At 45.7% G+C, this 19,027-nt stretch overlaps 1 protein-coding gene across 2 annotated transcripts; it reads left to right on the top strand.

Annotated features, from left to right (window-relative positions):
* Positions 1 to 4,454: 4,454 nt before the first annotated feature.
* LOC111855495 (transmembrane protein 182-like) lies at positions 4,455 to 17,127 on the top strand. 2 transcript variants are annotated; one of them, XM_072717573.1, is made up of 6 exons: positions 4,455 to 4,476; positions 7,394 to 7,580; positions 12,335 to 12,455; positions 13,202 to 13,300; positions 13,401 to 13,538; positions 16,073 to 17,127. In XM_072717573.1, the coding sequence occupies exons 1-6, from the start codon at positions 4,472 to 4,474 to the stop codon at positions 16,294 to 16,296; spliced, it is 774 nt and encodes a 257-aa protein (XP_072573674.1). In that variant the 5' UTR covers positions 4,455 to 4,471; the 3' UTR covers positions 16,297 to 17,127. The 2 variants fall into 2 exon arrangements, with proteins under 2 accessions (XP_072573674.1, XP_023690316.1); XM_023834548.2 differs by lacking the exon at positions 4,455 to 4,476 and adding an exon at positions 7,160 to 7,290.
* Positions 17,128 to 19,027: the final 1,900 nt, after the last annotated feature.

Genomic DNA, 19,027 nt, shown 5'->3' with positions numbered 1-19,027 from the left:
AAAAGTCTGGTTTTGTTTGGTTACTGATGGTTTAGGTTAGGGGTGTATTGGGGTTAATTAAAGGTTGTCATACCGAATCTGTGTATGTGAGGGTGGGGGATTTGCATGGTCTGATTAGTGTTATGTGTTCCTCTGAGTATTCCAGTTATTGCAGTGTAAAAGTATGCTGTTAGGTGAACTGGCAACACTAGCCCATGTCTGAATCCGGCACTGTACCAGTGCACCAGCAGCTGGGAGATATGGGGGAGCTGGCCAGCAGGGCATGGTAATAACCCATAATGCATCTTTCCCACGGTGATGCAGACCACAGCTGCTGTACTGTAATGTGGTGTTTTGATGTGTTAAAAGAAAAATTATACATGCATACAAATATCTAAAATTAGTATGCTAAGTATCTGTAAATTGCTCTGGATCATATTAGTAATAGACAAACTAATTAATAATAGACAAATGAATGTTATGACAACTCATCCTATTACTAATAATACCCAGTCTCACTTCATTTTACAGCGTGTTAAGAACTTGGCATAGATGTAGATTTCAGGATTCCTTGGAAGTTCAGAAGTTCATAATGTCCAGCAGGGGGCGCCGTTTTACTGTGCCACTAAACGCGGTCCAACATTCGTAAGTGCAGCACTTAGAGAATGAAACCGGGCGGTCTGTTTTCTTCTTGGAATCGCTTTGAAAATGTAAAAAATCTGAGCCAACATTAATGAAACAGGCTACGTTAATATAACCCGGTAGTTCAGTTTAAATTACACAAACTAAGGAATGCTGACAGGTAGCAGTAATTCTCATATACACAAAATGAGCAGTGGGGATTTAGACTAGAAAGTCTAGGTTGTCATTCATGGGAACTGGGGTTGTACCTTAGCATGTCTCTGTTCTCATGGTCCAAACTGATATAGGCTCGTAAAAAATCTTGCATACTCTCTTTGCCAAACCCATGTCTATGCTGGGATGTCTAGCAGACCCAAAGCTGACCCCTGTTTCCAGAGGAACTGGGCAGCATAGTGCAAATCCTCTCTGGGTACCATCACGAGGATGTATGAGGGTGGTGTGGCATCTTAACAAAAAGGGATCTCCAGATTTTAGGACGTTTCTCATCAAATGAAACTGGATATTTTTAGCGGGGAATGGTTTTTTCACCATTTTATTTATTATTATTTTTTAAAATGTACTCCATTTCCATTTCTTTTGAATTTGAGATCCAAACCAATAGAAGCCTGAAGAACAAGCATTTCTTTTCCATTTATATTTATTTTTAGAAGATATAAGAAAAGTCTTTTAGGTGCTGATAAACTTTGCCTCAGGTGTATATGCCTGACTGAGATACAGTGATGGGTGCAGTGACAGGTTTACCAACCACAGACAGGTACAGTCAGAGAGACACTCACTGAGGGCAGGTACAGACTGACACTCACTCACTGAGGACAGGTACAGACAGAGACTCACCCACTGAGGACAGGTACAGACAGAGACTCACCCACTGAGGACAGGTACAGACAGAGACTCACTCACTGAGGACAGGTACAGACAGAGACTCACTCACTGAGGACAGGTACAGACAGTGACTCACCCACTGAGGACAGGTACAGACAGAGACTCACTCACTGAGTGCAGGTACAGACTGAGACTCACTCACTGAGGACAGGTACAGACAGAGACTCACTCACTGTGGACAGGTACAGACAGAGACTCACTAACTAAGGACAGGTACAGACAGAGACTCATTCACTGCAGACAGGTACAGACAGAGACTCACAAACTTCAAGGCAGGTAAAGACAAAGACTCACTCACTGAGGACAGGTACAGACAGAGACTCAGTCACTGCAGACAGGTACAGACAGATCCTCACTCACTGCAAGGCAGGTACAGACAGATTAACTCACTGTAGACTGGTACAGAAAGAGACTCACTCACTGCAGGCAGGTACAGACAGCCTCATTCACTGCAGGCAGGTACAGACAGATTCATTCACTGCAAGGCAGGTACAGACAGACTAACTCACTGCAGACAGGTACAGAAAGAGACTCACTCACTGCAGGCAGAAAAAGACAGAGACTCACTCACTGCAGACAGGTACAGACAGACTCATTCACTGCAGGCAGGTACAGACAGATTCATTCACTGCAGGCAGGTACAGACAGATTCATTCACTGCAGGCAGGTACAGACAGATCCTCGCTCACTGCAAGGCAGGTACAGACAGACTCACTCACCGCAGACAGGTACAGACAGAGACTCACAAACTTCAAGGCAGGTAAAGACAAAAACTCACTCACTGCAGACAGGTACAGAGACTCACTGCAGACAGGTAGGCTACAGAGAAAGAGACTACAGATTCATTATGCATTGTGTGCCTGCAAGAAGCGGAAAAGTGAGAAGTAAGGGGGGACTCGCCCGCAGGTAACAGTGCTCATGGCCGGCTGACAGTGCAGCAGGGTTGCGGTAGGAGTGAGCCGGGAGTGCAGTGGGAGGGTGCTGGGAGTGCACAGTGTGGCCTGGGGGATTTAAGCAGATTTGTTCTGCTCAACAAAGCAAAGTGCTACGCGTCACCGGCGTTCACCGTAACCACTTATTAAATGGACGCTGAATTATAACTGTCCTCCTCCGGTAACCCACCTAATTAGTTGTAATTTTGCTCAAATTACAGGGAAGCCTGAGACCTTTCCTTCATTATTTGCGGCGCCGTGTCAGTCGCGTTGCGCATTGCAGTTGCAAATTACGGGATGCCGGGTGAATGTGTTGGTACACTGGTATCGTCTGGGTGTTATTGTTGTACTCTCAGCTCTCCCACGACACCGCACCTCACCACCATCCGTGTAATTTAACGGCACCTCTCAGTGTTGATGAGGATCAGCACTCCCTGCCCCCACTGTTTTAAATACACTCATCTCATCCGCGGTCTTCGTCTACAGACGTCGTCCATCCCGGGGAAACGCTGTTAAACGGTAAATGCCACTGTGCGCTTCTATTAATGAGCCGTACATAATTACCGAATAGTCTCCTCTGGTTGTCAATGCGCAATCTTGTGTTTGTTTAGCACACGCTAGCTAACGTCTAGCCCTTCGGCCGTTAGCCGCATTAGCGGCTCGAACATTTACAAGTGAATGTTTGCCAAAGTGATCTTGTGGGTTCAGCAGTCGTACCCCTCATTGGAATTGAACCCAGAACCCAGAACATCCTGGTTACTGAACATCCTTGTCATAGCAAGGTGATATCATCCACAGATCTTTATACAGCATCCTCAGACCCTGGCCTCAACCTAAATCCCCCACGCCATCAAAAATTGGTGTTGGGTGGGGGAAGATCCAGCAGATCTCACATGGCGAAAGAAAACCTCCCCCATCTCCCCAATCCCCAGCTTCTCCCTAAAATCTATCTGTGAGGGCTCTCCCTGTACTTCAGTAGACAGTGGTGTTTTCCAGTGTTGTTGATTAACTGCGGCTGGTCTGCTTTGCATAGCTCAGTCATTGTCATACCCTCACTGAACCTGTAAGAATATTTATAGTTACCATTCTACATTTTTGGTAAAGGATTTATTCTCTTGTAATGCCTTTTTGGTTCAACAGATTCTTCTTATGAAGCAACCCAATCTCCACCTGATGCGTGCGGCTGCCAGTCTGAACCCATCGGCCTACAGACAGTTAAATACGTTGAGCTGAGGCCGGGAGAGAAGGTTAAATGCTGGACATGGCTGACAGCTTCAAGAGGCCAACAAGTCAATGTCAAACCATTAACACCAGGAAAAACAGTTTTGTTTTGTTATCAGAAAAGTTTTGTATCTTGACAAACGCCTTGAAGGAAGGTCTCTCTAGGACTGTGAAATGAGCGGTTGGACACAGACTGTTTGCAAAGTTGTTTCCGCATAATGGGGGCCGTGTGTCCCGAAACCGTTGTCAGCTTCCATTAAAGGCGAAAGGCATGTGGAGCACTTCAAACCAGCTTTCAGAACAAACACTCCTTTCATAAATCAAAACCCGATTTCTATCCCCGGCACTGGATTCCGCAGTGACATATACGATGATGACAGCGGTGATTTTAGAAGCATGTGAAACTGCAAGGAGAGTCGTTGGAGTGGCTTATTCATGTGCCGTGGGACGGCAGAGTAAACGGGGGAGGCCCCTGGCCCTCATATGGTGTTGATCTGTAGGCCGTGGAAGGTGAGATCTTTAGTGGCGCCGAAGGTGGCTGTTAAAAGGCCACAATCAGCCGTTATATCTTGGGGCTTAAGCTTCAGGATCATGGCACAGATTTGAAAAAATTGTAACACTAGTGCTTTGAAGAAACCTTGATGTCTATCTGAGATGAGACGGGTGGGCTTTCCTTCACAGAGTGGTGTTTAGACACTTGTAAAATGGAAACGACATCTCGGGTTTTACGCAATGAGACCTCGGCACTGGAGGTTACATGTGGAACATGTGTGGAACCAGCGACATACATGAAGATAAGAAGACCTTCAACAAGCATGAGGTTTGACTGCTAAGTTTGATTCCATGGTCGGGTTGAGGGGGATCATTGTCCACACAGAATCTTCTTGTGTCCCTCTTGGGACCTTTTCTTAGCACTATTTCAATTTTGATTGACCAGTTTTGTCATATAGAACTCTATGCTACACGAAGACCATAAGATGTTCCAGCTTGTAACAATGCTCTTTCCATGAATGAGAAAGTATCAGATAAGAAAGGGTCAATGCCAGAGCGAAATGTCTCATTGCCCCCAGTCATGTCAGCTGTGTAACAGGCCTCATATATCAGTTATGATACTCCAGCTGTGTCATAGTTTGATTGTTGGCTCATTAGGTCCTAGCAAATGGTTATTGTGTGAGGGAATTTTGAATTGATCACTTTTATTTCTGTACTTTGGCTTGTAATAAAAATTATTATTATTGTTATTATAGCAGTCAAAGTCAAGAGTCAAGTGAAAGCATCCTTATTGTCATCTTCAGCTATATGACCCATGTGTCATGCCTCATGCGCTGAAATTAAATGAGTCTCATTGGTCATAATGTAAGAAAACAGCAATAGAGTATAAATATCAATAGGAAAGACATTCAAACACCGACAATTTTAACATGACATACTGAGACTTGGACATGTAATAGAAAAAATAGCCAGGTCACACTGCCAATGCTGACTGCTGTCCACTGCCAAAAGCGCCTACAATGAGCATGTAAGCATCAGAACTGGACCAGGGAGCAACGGAAAATGGTGGCCTGGGCTGATGAGTCATGTTTCCTGTTACATCATGTGGACGGCTGTGCATGTACGTCATTTACCTGGGGAAGAGATGGCACCTGGATGCACTATGGGAAGAAGGCAAGCCGACGGAGACAGTGTGATGCTCTGGGCAATGTTCCTCCGGGAAACTTGGGTAACCTGGCATGTGGATGTTACTTGGACAAGAACCACCTACCTAAATATCGTTGCAGACCAAGTACACCCCAACATAGCAACGGTATTCCCCAATGGCAAGTGGCCTCTTTCAGCAGGATAATGTACCACGTCATGCTGCAAAAAATGTTCAGCAATGGTTTTAGCAACATGACAAAGAGTTCAAGGTATTTACTTGGCTTTCAAATGTTCCAGATCTCAATCTGATCAAGTATCTGTGGGATGTACTGGATAAACAAGCCTGACCTATAAGGGCCCATTTCACAAGTTACGGGACTTAAAGGATCTGCTGCTAATGTCTTGGTGCCAGATACCACAGGACACCTTCAGAGGTCTTGTGGAGTCCATGCCTCAGTGGGACAGGGCTGTTTTGGTGGCATGAGGGGGACCTACACAATATCAGGGAGGTGGTTTTAATGTTGTGGCCGATCGGTGTATTTGTAGTTGTGTAAATGAGTAAAGAGATGTATGTACAGGAATGAACGGTAATGGATGTTTTAAAATGATGATAATATGCAGTAGATATTTCAAAGCTTCTGTGTCTGTGGAAGGTAGACCTGGACGTTTGGGTTGGTTTTAAAGCACCATCACTTCCTGCTGGTCTCACGCCTACGTCAAAATGCCGGCTGACAGTCACTCTCCAGCCCTTGGAAATGACGGGCGGAAACCCCATTATGGGAGCGGCAGTGACTCGGCTGACAAAACTGGCGGCAATCCCATAAAACCGGCTGTCACTCATTTTCAGTGTGGGGGAGGCCACCCCTCCCGCATCTGAATGCTCCCACTCATATATGACTGTTATTAGCGCTTGCTGTTTGACTGTCTCCCACCGGTCTCGGCCTCTGGGCCGCACCGCTGTCGGGTCTAGCTCGGGTGCTGGAAGGGTTCTGCTTCTTCTCACAATCAGGTCCGGATGTCGGTGGCGCTCAAATGGAAGCGGCAGTTGCATCTGTGAGCAATTGTTATGTAAGCAAAGTAGCTGGAAAGTTAGCAGAGGACGATATATACCCTAGCTAATACTTACTACTTAGAGTATTATGCAAAAATGCAGTATTTGGCAGTGAAAGAAAATGTCTAAAGCTAATTATATGGGTAGTAAGAGTATATGTGCTCAGAAAAAAAACTCAATTTAACATATGCAAATTAGCAAGGACAATAAAAACTAATAAGAATTTCTTCTGTTCTTCAAAATTAACTGTTATCTACTTAGAACCACTTTGCTTGTCAAAACTCTCCTCAAGGGCCCCCCAGCTATTCCACGTATTTGTTAAATTTCACCACCAACTAAACTAGTTAGTTACATAACTTGATGAGGTATTGATTAGCCAAACAAGGTGGGGTAGTGGCTGAGACAATACATACACTGGCATATTGGACGGTTGCTGCAAATATTGGGGTGATTTTAAGAAGAGGTTTTGAAATGGCTTCTCAGATAAACCGAAGAGGTGGATTGTGGGACAGGCTTGTGTGGTGCATTGTGGGACCTCGCAACTTTGCGATCCCCGCAAGCTGTTTTCCGAAGGAAGGCTGCACCCTGTGGTTCCAATAAGGGGCATTTCTGTGCTTTAGGGCACAGGGACGCAGGACCCCATACATGAACCCCCTCCCCCCGACCGGGTTTTACATTCAGCCCTGTAAGTAAACATGTGGGGGGAGTTGAGCAGGTGGGGAACATGAACTGCCTGATGCTTTTTTTGTCGTCAGAGGGGTGCCGTTAATAGACTGAGTCACAGAAGCTTCTGGATTCAAAGCAGTGTGACCGCAGAGCTTTATGAGTTTAGGTCTCAGCCTGTCGCACTTTCGTGACACGCCTGATCACTCATTCTCCTGTGTGTGACACCCCCAGTCTTCAGTAAGGCCCTCCTCCTTGCCCCCTCTTGCCAGCAAACCCAAAGTACGGATAATTCTTCCACCCAAAATAGAAGGTGACCCTCAGTGTGGCTCTGCCCCCCTGTTCTTTGAAGCGCTGCTGTTCCCTTCTCATCCTGTTTCTCCAGGACTCCTTGCATGGGGCTCAGGATGAAGGCGAAGCTCGTGGCCCTGATCGGGGCCATCCTGGGGGTTGTTGGGGTGCTCTGCTTTCTGGTGGCATTCACCACGGATTACTGGCTGCTGGCAAGCGATGACTGCAGGCCGCGGGCTTCGGCCACTGGCGGCTTGGCGGCGCGGGGGAATTACTCAGAGGTGAGTCACATACGCTCGGATCTCCCTGCACAGCCCTCTCAGGACACCTCTGTGGTTACTAAGTGTTACTCCTGCTGCACTGTCAATGTAGTGTTACATTTTACCATCTTGCCAAACTACATTAGTAAAATTTTTGCCCAATTCTTTACTGCAGTACCATTATATTAAACTTAATTAGTAGAAAGTGAAGGCTCTTCAGTGATTCAAATCCTTTTTGCCACATGCTTTACTGTAGTACCACTATACTATACTATACTATACTAGTATGTATAGGGTCTTCAACATCTTAAGGGTAGAAAGATCTTTAGAAAGATTTTTTGCCACATGCATCATTGTAGTGCCGTTATATTATATTATACCATACCATACCATACCATACCACGTGACTGCTGCTTTGTTTACTCTCACATTCAAAAGTATTTTCATCCACAAAAAATTCACGTTGAAAAGGAAAATTTTAATTTTAGCATGTTTGTCTGCCATTGACAATAGAGTGTTTATTCTATTACATTATGAATTTCGGTCATAATCGCTGGTCAGTTATATATCATCCTACAAAGATGTACACACATTTTCATCATAAGTTCCAAGATGTTTTTAGTTTAATTAGAAAATCAAAATGGTTGCGTCAAATAAATATCTATGTTCAGGTCTGTAAGCAGTTAAAATTGCCCTTCTGGAGCGTGCGCACGTCCGTAAGAAACACTGCGCATGTACACATGAAGCATCAGCACTTCAGAGATGGTTCGTACCGGTGGGTCATAAGGCTACTCAGAAGCCATTAGTTATGAGATGTGAGGGCAGCGGAGATTAAATCCTGGTCATTTGGACACTCGATTTATCATCACCGCTCTCTCAGTCGCTATCCATTCTCACCATATCACTCCGCTACCTTTGTCTTATTTGTTCCCCATCACGTACTTCTATGTTGTCACTGCTGTCTGCTTCTGCTACTCGTTGTTACTCCCTGTTAGTGGTACCGGCTCTGTCCTAGAAAGGTGGCTCAGTGGGTTAGAATACCGTGCCTATGATTAGCAGGTCGCTGGTTTAAATCCTTCTCTCAGCAGTGTAATTTTACCATTGGGCCCTTGAACAAGGCCCGTAAGCCAGGGACTGGCTGACTCTGATTTCTCTCAGAACAAAATGTACATCGATTCGACGTGTATTCTAAATAAATGTAATGTACTGTGAACTGATGGCCTGTAGGAGCCACGTGAGAAACCAGCCTGTTGGACTACATACGTTTGTCAATAAGCTTGATGTTGAACTTGAGATTGCTGGGGCTTTCGGAGAGGAGAGAGTGGACATGGAAGAATCTGTGTGCTCTGTCAGTTTCTGGCCCTTGGGAACCACATGGACTGCATACTTGAGTACATCTTGGGCTGATCCAGAGCCAACACAAAACTCGCATGCCACCAAGAGACCAACGGGATACATTTCCCCACCCGCACACTCATGGCATCTGTCCCCCCTTATAAGTCCTGTCAGAGGCCAGCCCCTGTGCACCCCGCCCACCCCTGGCCTCCAGTGGGTGTTGTCTGACTTGGCTCTCCTGACCTGAAATACCATTGGTAGCCGATTCCTTACTCCATGTTTTGAAAGTCCCCTCATCCAAAAGATAAATAACAAATCACTTTAATATGTATCTTTTTTTGTCCAGGCAGATGGCAATTAGGATATGAATCTAATGGCGGAAAATCAATTTTTATGGCTAAAAGCATTGATGCAGGCATTAAAAAAATAATAAATAAAAACCTTTTTCCAAAGCTGAGTCATGAGTTAATCTCTCGTTGTCCCTTCTGGGAGACTTGGGTCCTTAAGTGCACCAGTTTGGAAAGACACTTGACCATTCTTCAAAATAAATAAAGAAGAAACACACAATTTTCCGTTGGCCGTAAATTCTTTCAAACCTGAAGTGCTGAAAAGGATTAACAGAAATTAATGAGCTTCAGAATGCAGTAATGAAGACAGCCCTTGTCTGCCATGCAATAAATATGAAAACAGTATTATATGCATTTACATATAATTATTTTCATTGGCTATCATCTTGGAGCACCTGGCTGGTCATAGTCTTCGGGTCACTGGCCATTATGTCAGAATCACTGCCTATCATGTCAGAGTCCTTTGTCTTCATGTTAGAGTCACTAGTTATTGTGTCAGAGTCCCTGATCTTTGTGTCAGAGTCACTGGCCATTATGTCTGAGTCACTAGTCATTGTGTCAGAGTCCCTGATCTTTGTGTCAGAGTCACTGGCCATTATGTCTGAGTCACTAGTCATTGTGTCAGAGTCCCTGATCTTTGTGTCAGAGTCACTGGCCATTATGTCTGAGTCACTAGTCATTGTGTCAGAGTCCCTGATCTTTGTGTCAGAGTCACTGGCCATTATGTCTGAGTCACTAGTCATTGTGTCAGAGTCCCTGATGATTGTGTCAGAGTCACTGGCCATTATGTCTGAGTCACTAGTCATTGTCTCAGAGTCCCTGATCTTTGTGTCAGAGTCACTGGCCATTATGTCTGAGTCACTAGTCATTGTGTCAGAGTCCCTGATGATTATGTCAGAGTCACTGGCCATTATGTCTGAGTCACTAGTCATTGTGTCAGAGTCCCTGATCTTTGTGTCAGAGTCACTGGCCATTATGTCTGAGTCACTAGTCATTGTGTCAGAGTCCCTGATGATTGTGTCAGAGTCCTTGGCCTTCTTGTTGGAGTCATTAGTCATTGTGTCGGTCTCTGGTCATTGTGTAAGAGTCACTTGTCATTGTGTCAGAGTCATTGGCCTTCATGTTGGAGTCACTAGTAATTCTGTTAGTGTCACTGGCCATTATGTCAGCATTTGTAGTCATTGTGTCAGAGTCCCTGATCTTTGTGTCAGAGTCACTGGCCATTATGTTAGAGTCACTATTCATCATGGCAGTGTCACTGGCCATTATGTCAGCGTCCCTAGCGTTCATGTTGGAGTCACTGGTCATTGTGTCAGAGTCACTGGCCATTATGTCAGAGTCATTAGTCATGTCAGAGTCACTGACCATTATGTCTGAGTCACTAGTCATCGTGTTAGAGTTCCAGATGATTGGGTCAGAGTCACTGGCCATTATGTTAGAGCCAGTAATCTTCATGTCAGAGTCGCTGGCCTTCATGTTGGAGTCACTAGTTATCGTGTCAGAGTCCCTGGTCATTGTGTCAATGTCACAGGCCATTATATCAGAGTCGCTAGTCATAGTGTCAGAGTCCCTGACCATGGTGTCAAGGTCCCTGCTCATTATGTCGGAGTCCCTGATCATTGTGCTGCCCTCAGTCTAACGGCTATGAATGAAACTGACCTTGGGGCAGCAGCATAAAGCACTTCCCCTAGACTGTGTTAAAGGTGTGTTATTTTTGATGAGCCAGACGCACACACCTTCGTCCCACATCTGAGGTTTTCCTCGTTGTTAAACCCATTTATATGCTGGACATGTTACGCGTGTCACAAACTACCACAAACTGATTATCTGCCATTCTGGAACCCGATTACAAGGATCGTAAACGCCGCGCATTCTGACCCACCCCACCGTAGGAGTGTAAACCCTTAATGCTGGAACTGTGAAATCAGGTGCGGCTGAACATGACACCATTTGTGCAAGTGACCGTATAAGGGGAAGCATGCGGTTAGTTTTCCCGGTGACCGCAAACACTGGGGGTCCCTATCAATGGGCTGGCAGCTTTGGCGGTGGGGTTGGGGGCTCCATTAAATTGCCCCACACTCAAGTTAAAAGGGGACAGTTAGAGCCAGTCAAGGAATGGGATTGTAAGAGCGATGCTCAAGGTCCTGGGGGGGCATTTAATGCTGACAGACTGGGGCTGGGGAGACATGTAATTGAGTTGGGTGATAGAGTCTGATTTTTAACCCCGTCACAGAAAACATTGGACACTGTGACAGCCGCCGAAATCTGTGAGTGCCGGCGAGGGGCCGTGCGGCGGTCTGGGGAGGCGGGATCGGAGGGTGGAGGGGGGTTTAACGGGGGCTGGGAAAGAGCTGCTGTTTATTAGTGGCCAGGTCAGCAGCCGGGGGCTGCAGGGAACTGGGTGGTAAATGAGCAGAAGGGGCAAGAATGGAAGGGCTTTGAGCAGAGCTGTCAACTTAGTTACCCAAATTCCTTTGGTGAAAAACTATGGGGGATTGTGGGAAATAGAAAGCAACAAACAAATAATAATAATAATAATAATAATAATAATAATAATAATAATAATAATAATACTACGAATAATAAACATGAGTGTTATTCCTGACCGGGAAGTGAGAGCAGGAGATGGACGTGCGAATTAGCAGGGGAACTGAAAAGCCCCGTAACCGTGACCGTGACGTTCGATCTGCCTCCTTTGGGGCTTTCCCCCCCCGGCTATTATCCGCAGCCACAGTGAGCAGGACGCTTGATAACGGCGACTCCAGCCGGCAGCAGAATGGCACCACCATTCATTTGGCACCATCAATCACGCTGTGACAGCCCTGGTGAGGAGGCAGCGTGCAGCGTGTAGCGTGTAGCGTGTAGCGTGCGCTTCATACACCGCCGGCCAGATCCACTTTATATTCAAAGCGTGTGCTTGGCTCCAGTTTTCACTGCCGCAAGGTAGAGGAGCACTGCTGGTGTTTAACCTCCTGTCCCAGTGCTCCCTCTCGCGGGTAGCAGGTGTCGATGCTCACTGGAGGTTTGCAGCAGCCGGGCGTTGACGACACACTGGGATGTTTTAACCACCGCCCCCCCCCGACTGTGTTTCAGACGCTGCCAGTGACTGCCGGCCCCACCCCACCTCCCTTCGTCGTACATCACGAGGGTTTCTTCCGCTGGTGCAGGTTTGAGGGAGATGGCTCCACCCACATCCTCTGGGCAGTCCTGTTCAGTGAGTGACTGGGGGGGGGGTTGTGGCAATCACACGGGCAAACTGACCATCGAGGATAATAATGTGTGAACTCAGACTGGCAGGCAGACGGACAGACAGACAGCAGGACACTAGGAACAAGCCGCAGTGGAATAGTCACTCACAATCTTTTAATATTTGTGGCCCAGTCAGCATCATACAAAAATAAAATTTCATTTATTGGTGGCGGGGGGTTGTAGTGGCAGATCGATTGACGATTCTATTAAATCCTAAGATTTTAAGTTTAACCATTTCCATTTTATTTAGATGCAAACAGATCGTGTGAACGTGCAGGGTCATTTTTTTCTTTTTTTTTTATTATAATTTTTTTTTTTAACTTTTTTTAACCAATCCCTCCGCAAAACCCCCATCTTCCCACTGCATGGTGGGCAGACCCGGGACTGATGACAGACCCGTACCAGTCTGCAGACCCAGGATTGGGAACCAGCATAAAGACTGACAGACAGACAGATGGAGAGACCGATGGACAGACAGAGAGATAAATGGACAGTCAGGGGGACAGAGACAGAGAGACAGATGGACAGACAGATGGACAGAGAGACAGGCAGAAGGATGGACACTAACATATAGGTGCGGAGACAGACAACATGAATACTGAAGCAGAAATAGGCCAACTAACTATTAAGAACAGTGACAGCAAATAAATGAAATAAAGGTCACATAGAGAATTGTTAACAGCTAATCCATTGTGATAAATGTGCTTTCAGCCAGGCAGCCGGCCCCCAAAGTCTGTGTCACCGGCTACCTCTTTCCTCTGCCTGTCACCGTGGGACCGGTTCCTCACCCAAATTATGACACCACAGCAGGTGAGCGTTACGCCCCAGGCTGCTGGCTCCATGCTGCAGCGGTACGTTACAGATCTGATGCTCATCTGCCCCCCCCCCCCCCCCACCCCCCACTCTGCAGTGTTCCGTGGGTTCTGGACTGTGCTCATGGTCCTGGCCGTCTCCATGAGCCTTTCGGGGGGGTTCCTGCTCGTGTGTGCGGTGCCCTTTACCAGTGCCCGACTCTACAGGGCAGCAGGGATCCTGCTGCTCACCAGTGGTGAGTCACCACCCCAGCGAAGGAGCCCCCGTCGGCCTTCGGTGGCGCTGCTTTTCATTTCATCAGCTTCCCCAAGCATGTTTCATACCAAGACAGTCCGTCCATCCATCCGTCCATCCATCCACCCATCCAGGCAGAAAGCAATCTCAGAAAAATCAAAAAATGTAGAACGTTGAGTCTCCTGCTTGTGATCGGGACCGTTGCCATGGCCGCGATATACACACAATGCTGTCTACTGAAGCCATGATGAGTACAGACAGATACATACAGTCTACTTTTCCTGGAACATCTGCGCAGTTCTCATAGAGCACAGAAGGTCTTCAAAGTGAAGTAGTGACACATGGGAACAGTGATGGGAATTACTGACCTGTCTGGAGAAGTCAGGCCCAGGCTCGGATCCGACACTCTTACTTCTGGCGCTGCAGTGGGCTGCAGACACGTGAGTGTCGAGCTGGTGACACTGTTCTAGGCGCGCGATCATGTGACACGCAGAGCCGAGCACAGAGCCCAGCGGATCCCAGGAGGAATGCAGAACCCAGGGAATGATTGGGGGGGTGGGGGGGTTCTTTACAGCCAGATCAGTGAGAAGCTGCGTGTCATGGGTCCCATAGCCCCCCCTCCAGAGAAGCCTGCACTCTGGCATGATCGGTTTTCACCACTGAGAGCTCTTTCATGCATCGGCACTCGGGCCTAGTCTGCACCTGTACTTCTGTACTGTCTCACAAGCCCCAAATGTCACCGGTGCAGACCATGGTGGGGGGGGGGGGGGGGTCTGCTTGCACGCACAGCCCAGCAGGTCACTGACTTTCAGCACCTCCGGCCTGCGGACAAACAACCTGCCCCATCCTTCCGTGTCCCATAACCGTTATCAGCAGGACAGGACATGCTGGACACTGTAGACAAGCTATTGAGTGACACCTAAACGCCTAAACCATTTCCTCAGGCTGTAAGAAAAAACCGGCGTGACCCAGAAGAAAGCCACACAAACATGTCAACGTGAAGCCACATAAACGTGAGAACATGCGACCCTTATAAGCACACAGCTGGGCCAGGAATCGAGTCTGGAACCCTCAAAATCAGAGAGCCGACAATCGTCCATCAGCCAGTGTTCACCATCATTATCCACCCTTCTTCCAACCACTTATCTAGTGCAAGGTTATGCAGTGAGAGTACGACACTTCACTCACACGTGTGGGGGTGAGATTTGAACCCCCACCCTCCCCACTGAGTCGCTGTGTCACCATCTCCCCATCCTTTTGCTCTATATTAAAATTCAGCCGTCTCAATTATTAAATATGACAATTAAATTAATAGTCGGAGGACAATCCTCCTTCATATACAACAAGCTGGAGGTCTGCTGTGTATTACCAGAGCCTTCCATACCATTACTCTGTGACATCAGCTCATAGTCTTGCATTGCTCAAGGGGCATCAGCAAATTGGATAGCCGACCAGATGCTGCTTTGCCTACCAGTCCAGGCTTGGCACTGCTCTGTCTCGGTGGAGCAATCGTTGGTAGACGGTGGAAAGTGTGAACGTTTCTCTGGAACCTGAAGGCCTGGCTGGGCCATAACGCCAAAGGCTGTCGCTACATTTATATTCCAAGAGACTCTCTTAGTTCATTCCCCAGCAGAACTCTGACATCCCATGGAAAGGTACAACAGCTGTCCTCGCTTGGGATTTGATCTCAAAAAAACGATAGTTCAAAGCACGTTACCTCCTCGCCACCCTCTTCCCGCATAGATCACGAGCAGCAGAAACAGTTTTCGCAACTCTGCCATCTTCATTCAACATTACTGTCAACCCCATTAACACAGTTAACATTTTCCTTGAGCCATGCTTACGGGTCTTGGTGGAATGGACCACTTAACATTATTTATGGTGACCTTACTATTAAACACTGACATTTACACCTTTGCACTTTCTTGAATGCTGACATTTACAAACAAATAAAACCTCCTCATTGCCAGTATCTGCAGATGTCATCCGTTAGCCTGGGCGATTATTTAAATTTCAGATGAAGTTCAAAACATTAGTAGCTAGGATTTGTAAAAAGTTAGAGATCATTTTTGGATTCAGGCCTTACATTCACACTGGCTGATTTTTTTTTCCATTACCTCGGATCCTCAACTGCAAAACTATTACTATAAGCTTGTGATGATGCAATCCAACAGGAACTGTATATGACTCACAAACCAACTCCAAAAAAACTACATTTCCCACAAGTCTGTGAGGCTGCCATCCAATAGGAATGTTCACACATTTTCAGGGACACTTGTCACTTATGTGTCACACCTGTTATCATACATAGCATTTTACCTAGCAGAGAAAGAACCTCCACTGAGATACAGATGCAGAGTTTTGGCTAATTTAGTGTTAGATTTTAAGATGCTATCATATGTTTTTTATCAAGGAGGAAAACAATAATTCTGGCAGCCACATGATTAGCTAACACTCTTTTGGAGAATGCTGTGGGCCCCCAGAATCTGCCCCTCTGACAACTCTGACTATAAGCGATGTGTTTTTGTCTTCCAGCCTGCCTCATTTTAACCCTGGTCTGCCTCTTCGTGCTCTGGAAGGAGCTGGTAGCCGACGTGAAGAAGTACGTTTTGCAGGAACGCGGGGAGACCTGCCCCAACACTCGGCTGGAAGCTCACTACGGCTGGTCCTTCATAGTGGCTGTGGCGGGGATCCCGCTGATTTTCATCTCCGGTCTCCTTTTTTATTTTATTGGCTTGCACGTGCAGAGGTATAGATGATCAACCAATCAAAAGAGAGCGAGATGCTGCATCTCAGATTTAGTTGGTCACATGTTTCTGCAGGAAAGCTTTCTATAGTCATATAATGATTATGATGGTGATTATTATTATTAATATGTTAACTGTACCTCAAAATTCACATTGACACCAGCGAGATTCTGAGCAATTATTTTATTTTAAACCATTTCAAACTTTAAGGATTTCTACAGTTATTATTCCATTTCCAAAATGTCATATTATACAGACCTTTAAAATAATATGTTCACTTTGTACAGAAAGGTGAACAGGCAGCACATCGGTCTCCGCCGTGCGTAAACGCGACAGGGGCTCATAACGTGCATTTCGCCCGCAGTAAAATGAATAGAAACTCAAAGCTGTGGGTATTCTGCCAAAAAAAACTATCTGCGGGCAACTGTTCCACGGTTCATAAAAGGCAAGAGAAGATGACATAGAAAAATAGTAGGTTATATATTTCACTCTGTACAGGACATGACTAAGGACCCATGGCGAAAGGGACCTGTTTTTTGGAATTTAGCGACAATTAGTTCTTGTAAAAATTGAAATATAGCAGTTATTTTTATGCGAGATGCCGGGTAATATTTAAGGGTTGTGTTAATGTTGTGTTCAGTTATTTTGCATTTCTACAGAGATTTATGTTACTAGTTATTCTTTGTGTCCCCGCTGTTAAATCCACTTTGTTTTGTCTTTTGAATATTGTATTGCACGCTGCAGTACCGTTTATTATTTTGTTTAATCGCAAAATACACTTGTGAAATCGCATGGCATTCTGACGTCGAACAAAGGTCTTATTAATAAAAGTATTTAATTCCTTTTGGTGCTGATGGGAGAGATTAAGTATTTCAGGTGTACAGGATCGAGCTCTGTGAAAAAACACAAAATTAGGTCGAGATATAATGACGCCGGTTCGCTAGTCCCAGTATGTTGTGGGATTTAGGTCACCAGTCAATATAACAATGGTTTACGGTAGAATGGATAGTAGAAATGCAGAGAAGTTATGAAATATGCCTGGACAGTAGAGACGGAAATCATGATTCTTTTCCAGTGATTCAATTCTTTAAGTTTGCTCAGTTACAACATTCAGAAATTCAGACTCGCTCACTTTTTCGCTTGATTGAGACTCAAGTGATTAGCACCATTATTCCACACCTCCCGGACTGTAGGGTTTGAATCCCACCTTCTGTGTAGCCTATGTGTGGAGTTGGCATGTCGTACCTCTGCAGTCTGAAGGCACATAGATAGGTTTATATTTATACCGGAAAAACAGACTCATATTATAAGAAGCTGACTTTAAATACATTAGTACACACATTATCTCTCTCTCTCTCTCTCTCTCTCTCTCTCTATATATATATATATATATATATATATATATATATATATATATATATATATATATATATATATATATCCACACACTTCCGTGTCTAAAAAGACGCACAGCCAGGTGCATGAAGAAGGGATACTGTCATTTCCTCAGCGGTGAAACACAGGGAACAGCGGGGCACAGGGAAAGCCAAGGCGGCCGCCTATGGCGGGGAGCCGGACAGGCGTCAGTGCCGTGAAGCAGACGGAGAAAAGCCGCAGGGGCCACGGTCCACACGGGCCGTTTGAAACACCGCAAAGCGGTGACCGCACGTAATGCAGCAGGACACGTGACCGCCGAAGCTCTTTTTTCGTTTATCTTTTTTTATCCCCCTGTTTCCCGGCGTCCAACCGCGACACGTTTATGCCTTTGTCTCCATCGCCATGATACTGAGCGGTCGAGGAGGTCGCGCGTCTCGGGCAGATGACGGTCATTAAAATTCACACACAAACACACACACAGAGATAGAGACATTTGTTATTATATGTTTGTGGAGACTCTCCATTCATTTCTATGGGGAAAACTCTAATCTCAACATGACAACATTAACTCCTACCCAGCCCTAACCTTAACCATAAGTAACCAAACAAAACAAGAGACTTTTGCATTCACAGATCTTTGTGGGGAACTGAAAATGGTCCCCACAACGTCAAAAACAGGTTTTTATCACATTGTGGGGTAAATTTGGTCCCCACAATGTAATATAAACCTAATCCACACACACACACACACACTCACACTTAAACTCAAGTCACAACCTCTAATTTCCCGAGCTCAAATCTAAGGCAGCCCGAGAGTCACCATCTTGTGGGTAAGTGTAACCCTATTTACCAGTAGGCTACTCATAAAACCAGCACTGTATAGGCAAGAAGAACATTTATCTTTTGTTTATGCAAAGCATTTTATTTGATAAATTGGTCAGAGGTGTGATTTAATTTCGCAGTAGACTTTACTAAACCATGTTTACTATCCTAAATGAACTATTTTCACAATAACCGCACTGTATTCAGCTCTGGATGTGTGACAGACGATACATTTTACCGAGTTGATTTTCCCCACCTGCATGATTGGTAAACAAGATTAAGAAGTTTCTCACAAATTGATCTCACAATTTAAATTTTGATGACTTGCAGCAATTACTTTTAGAGAGCAACTGATATGGATACAGTTACGGCTGTGCTTTACTTACAGCCCTTGCCTACCCCCCCCCCCCACCCCACCACCACCATCCACAACCACTACCACTACCACTGCACACACCAGACTATGTTAAACCAGACAGAAATTACAATGTAAAAGGGAAACAGAGACAAGCGGATTAACTACCCAGCTGCCTCCAGATCTGAA

Source organism: Paramormyrops kingsleyae, chromosome 10, assembly GCF_048594095.1.
Source record: "Paramormyrops kingsleyae isolate MSU_618 chromosome 10, PKINGS_0.4, whole genome shotgun sequence".
In the NCBI taxonomy this organism is placed as follows: domain Eukaryota; kingdom Metazoa; phylum Chordata; class Actinopteri; order Osteoglossiformes; family Mormyridae; genus Paramormyrops; species Paramormyrops kingsleyae.
The sequence above is the reverse complement of the archived record's forward strand: the minus strand, read 5'-3'. Positions and strand labels throughout refer to the sequence as shown.

Coding starts and splice junctions, on each gene's coding strand:
- LOC111855495 (XM_072717573.1), top strand. Junction 12,456..13,201: donor CCTCTGGGCAGTCCTGTTCA/GTGAGTGACTGG, acceptor ATGTGCTTTCAG/CCAGGCAGCCGGCCCCCAAA. Junction 13,539..16,072: donor GATCCTGCTGCTCACCAGTG/GTGAGTCACCAC, acceptor TTTGTCTTCCAG/CCTGCCTCATTTTAACCCTG.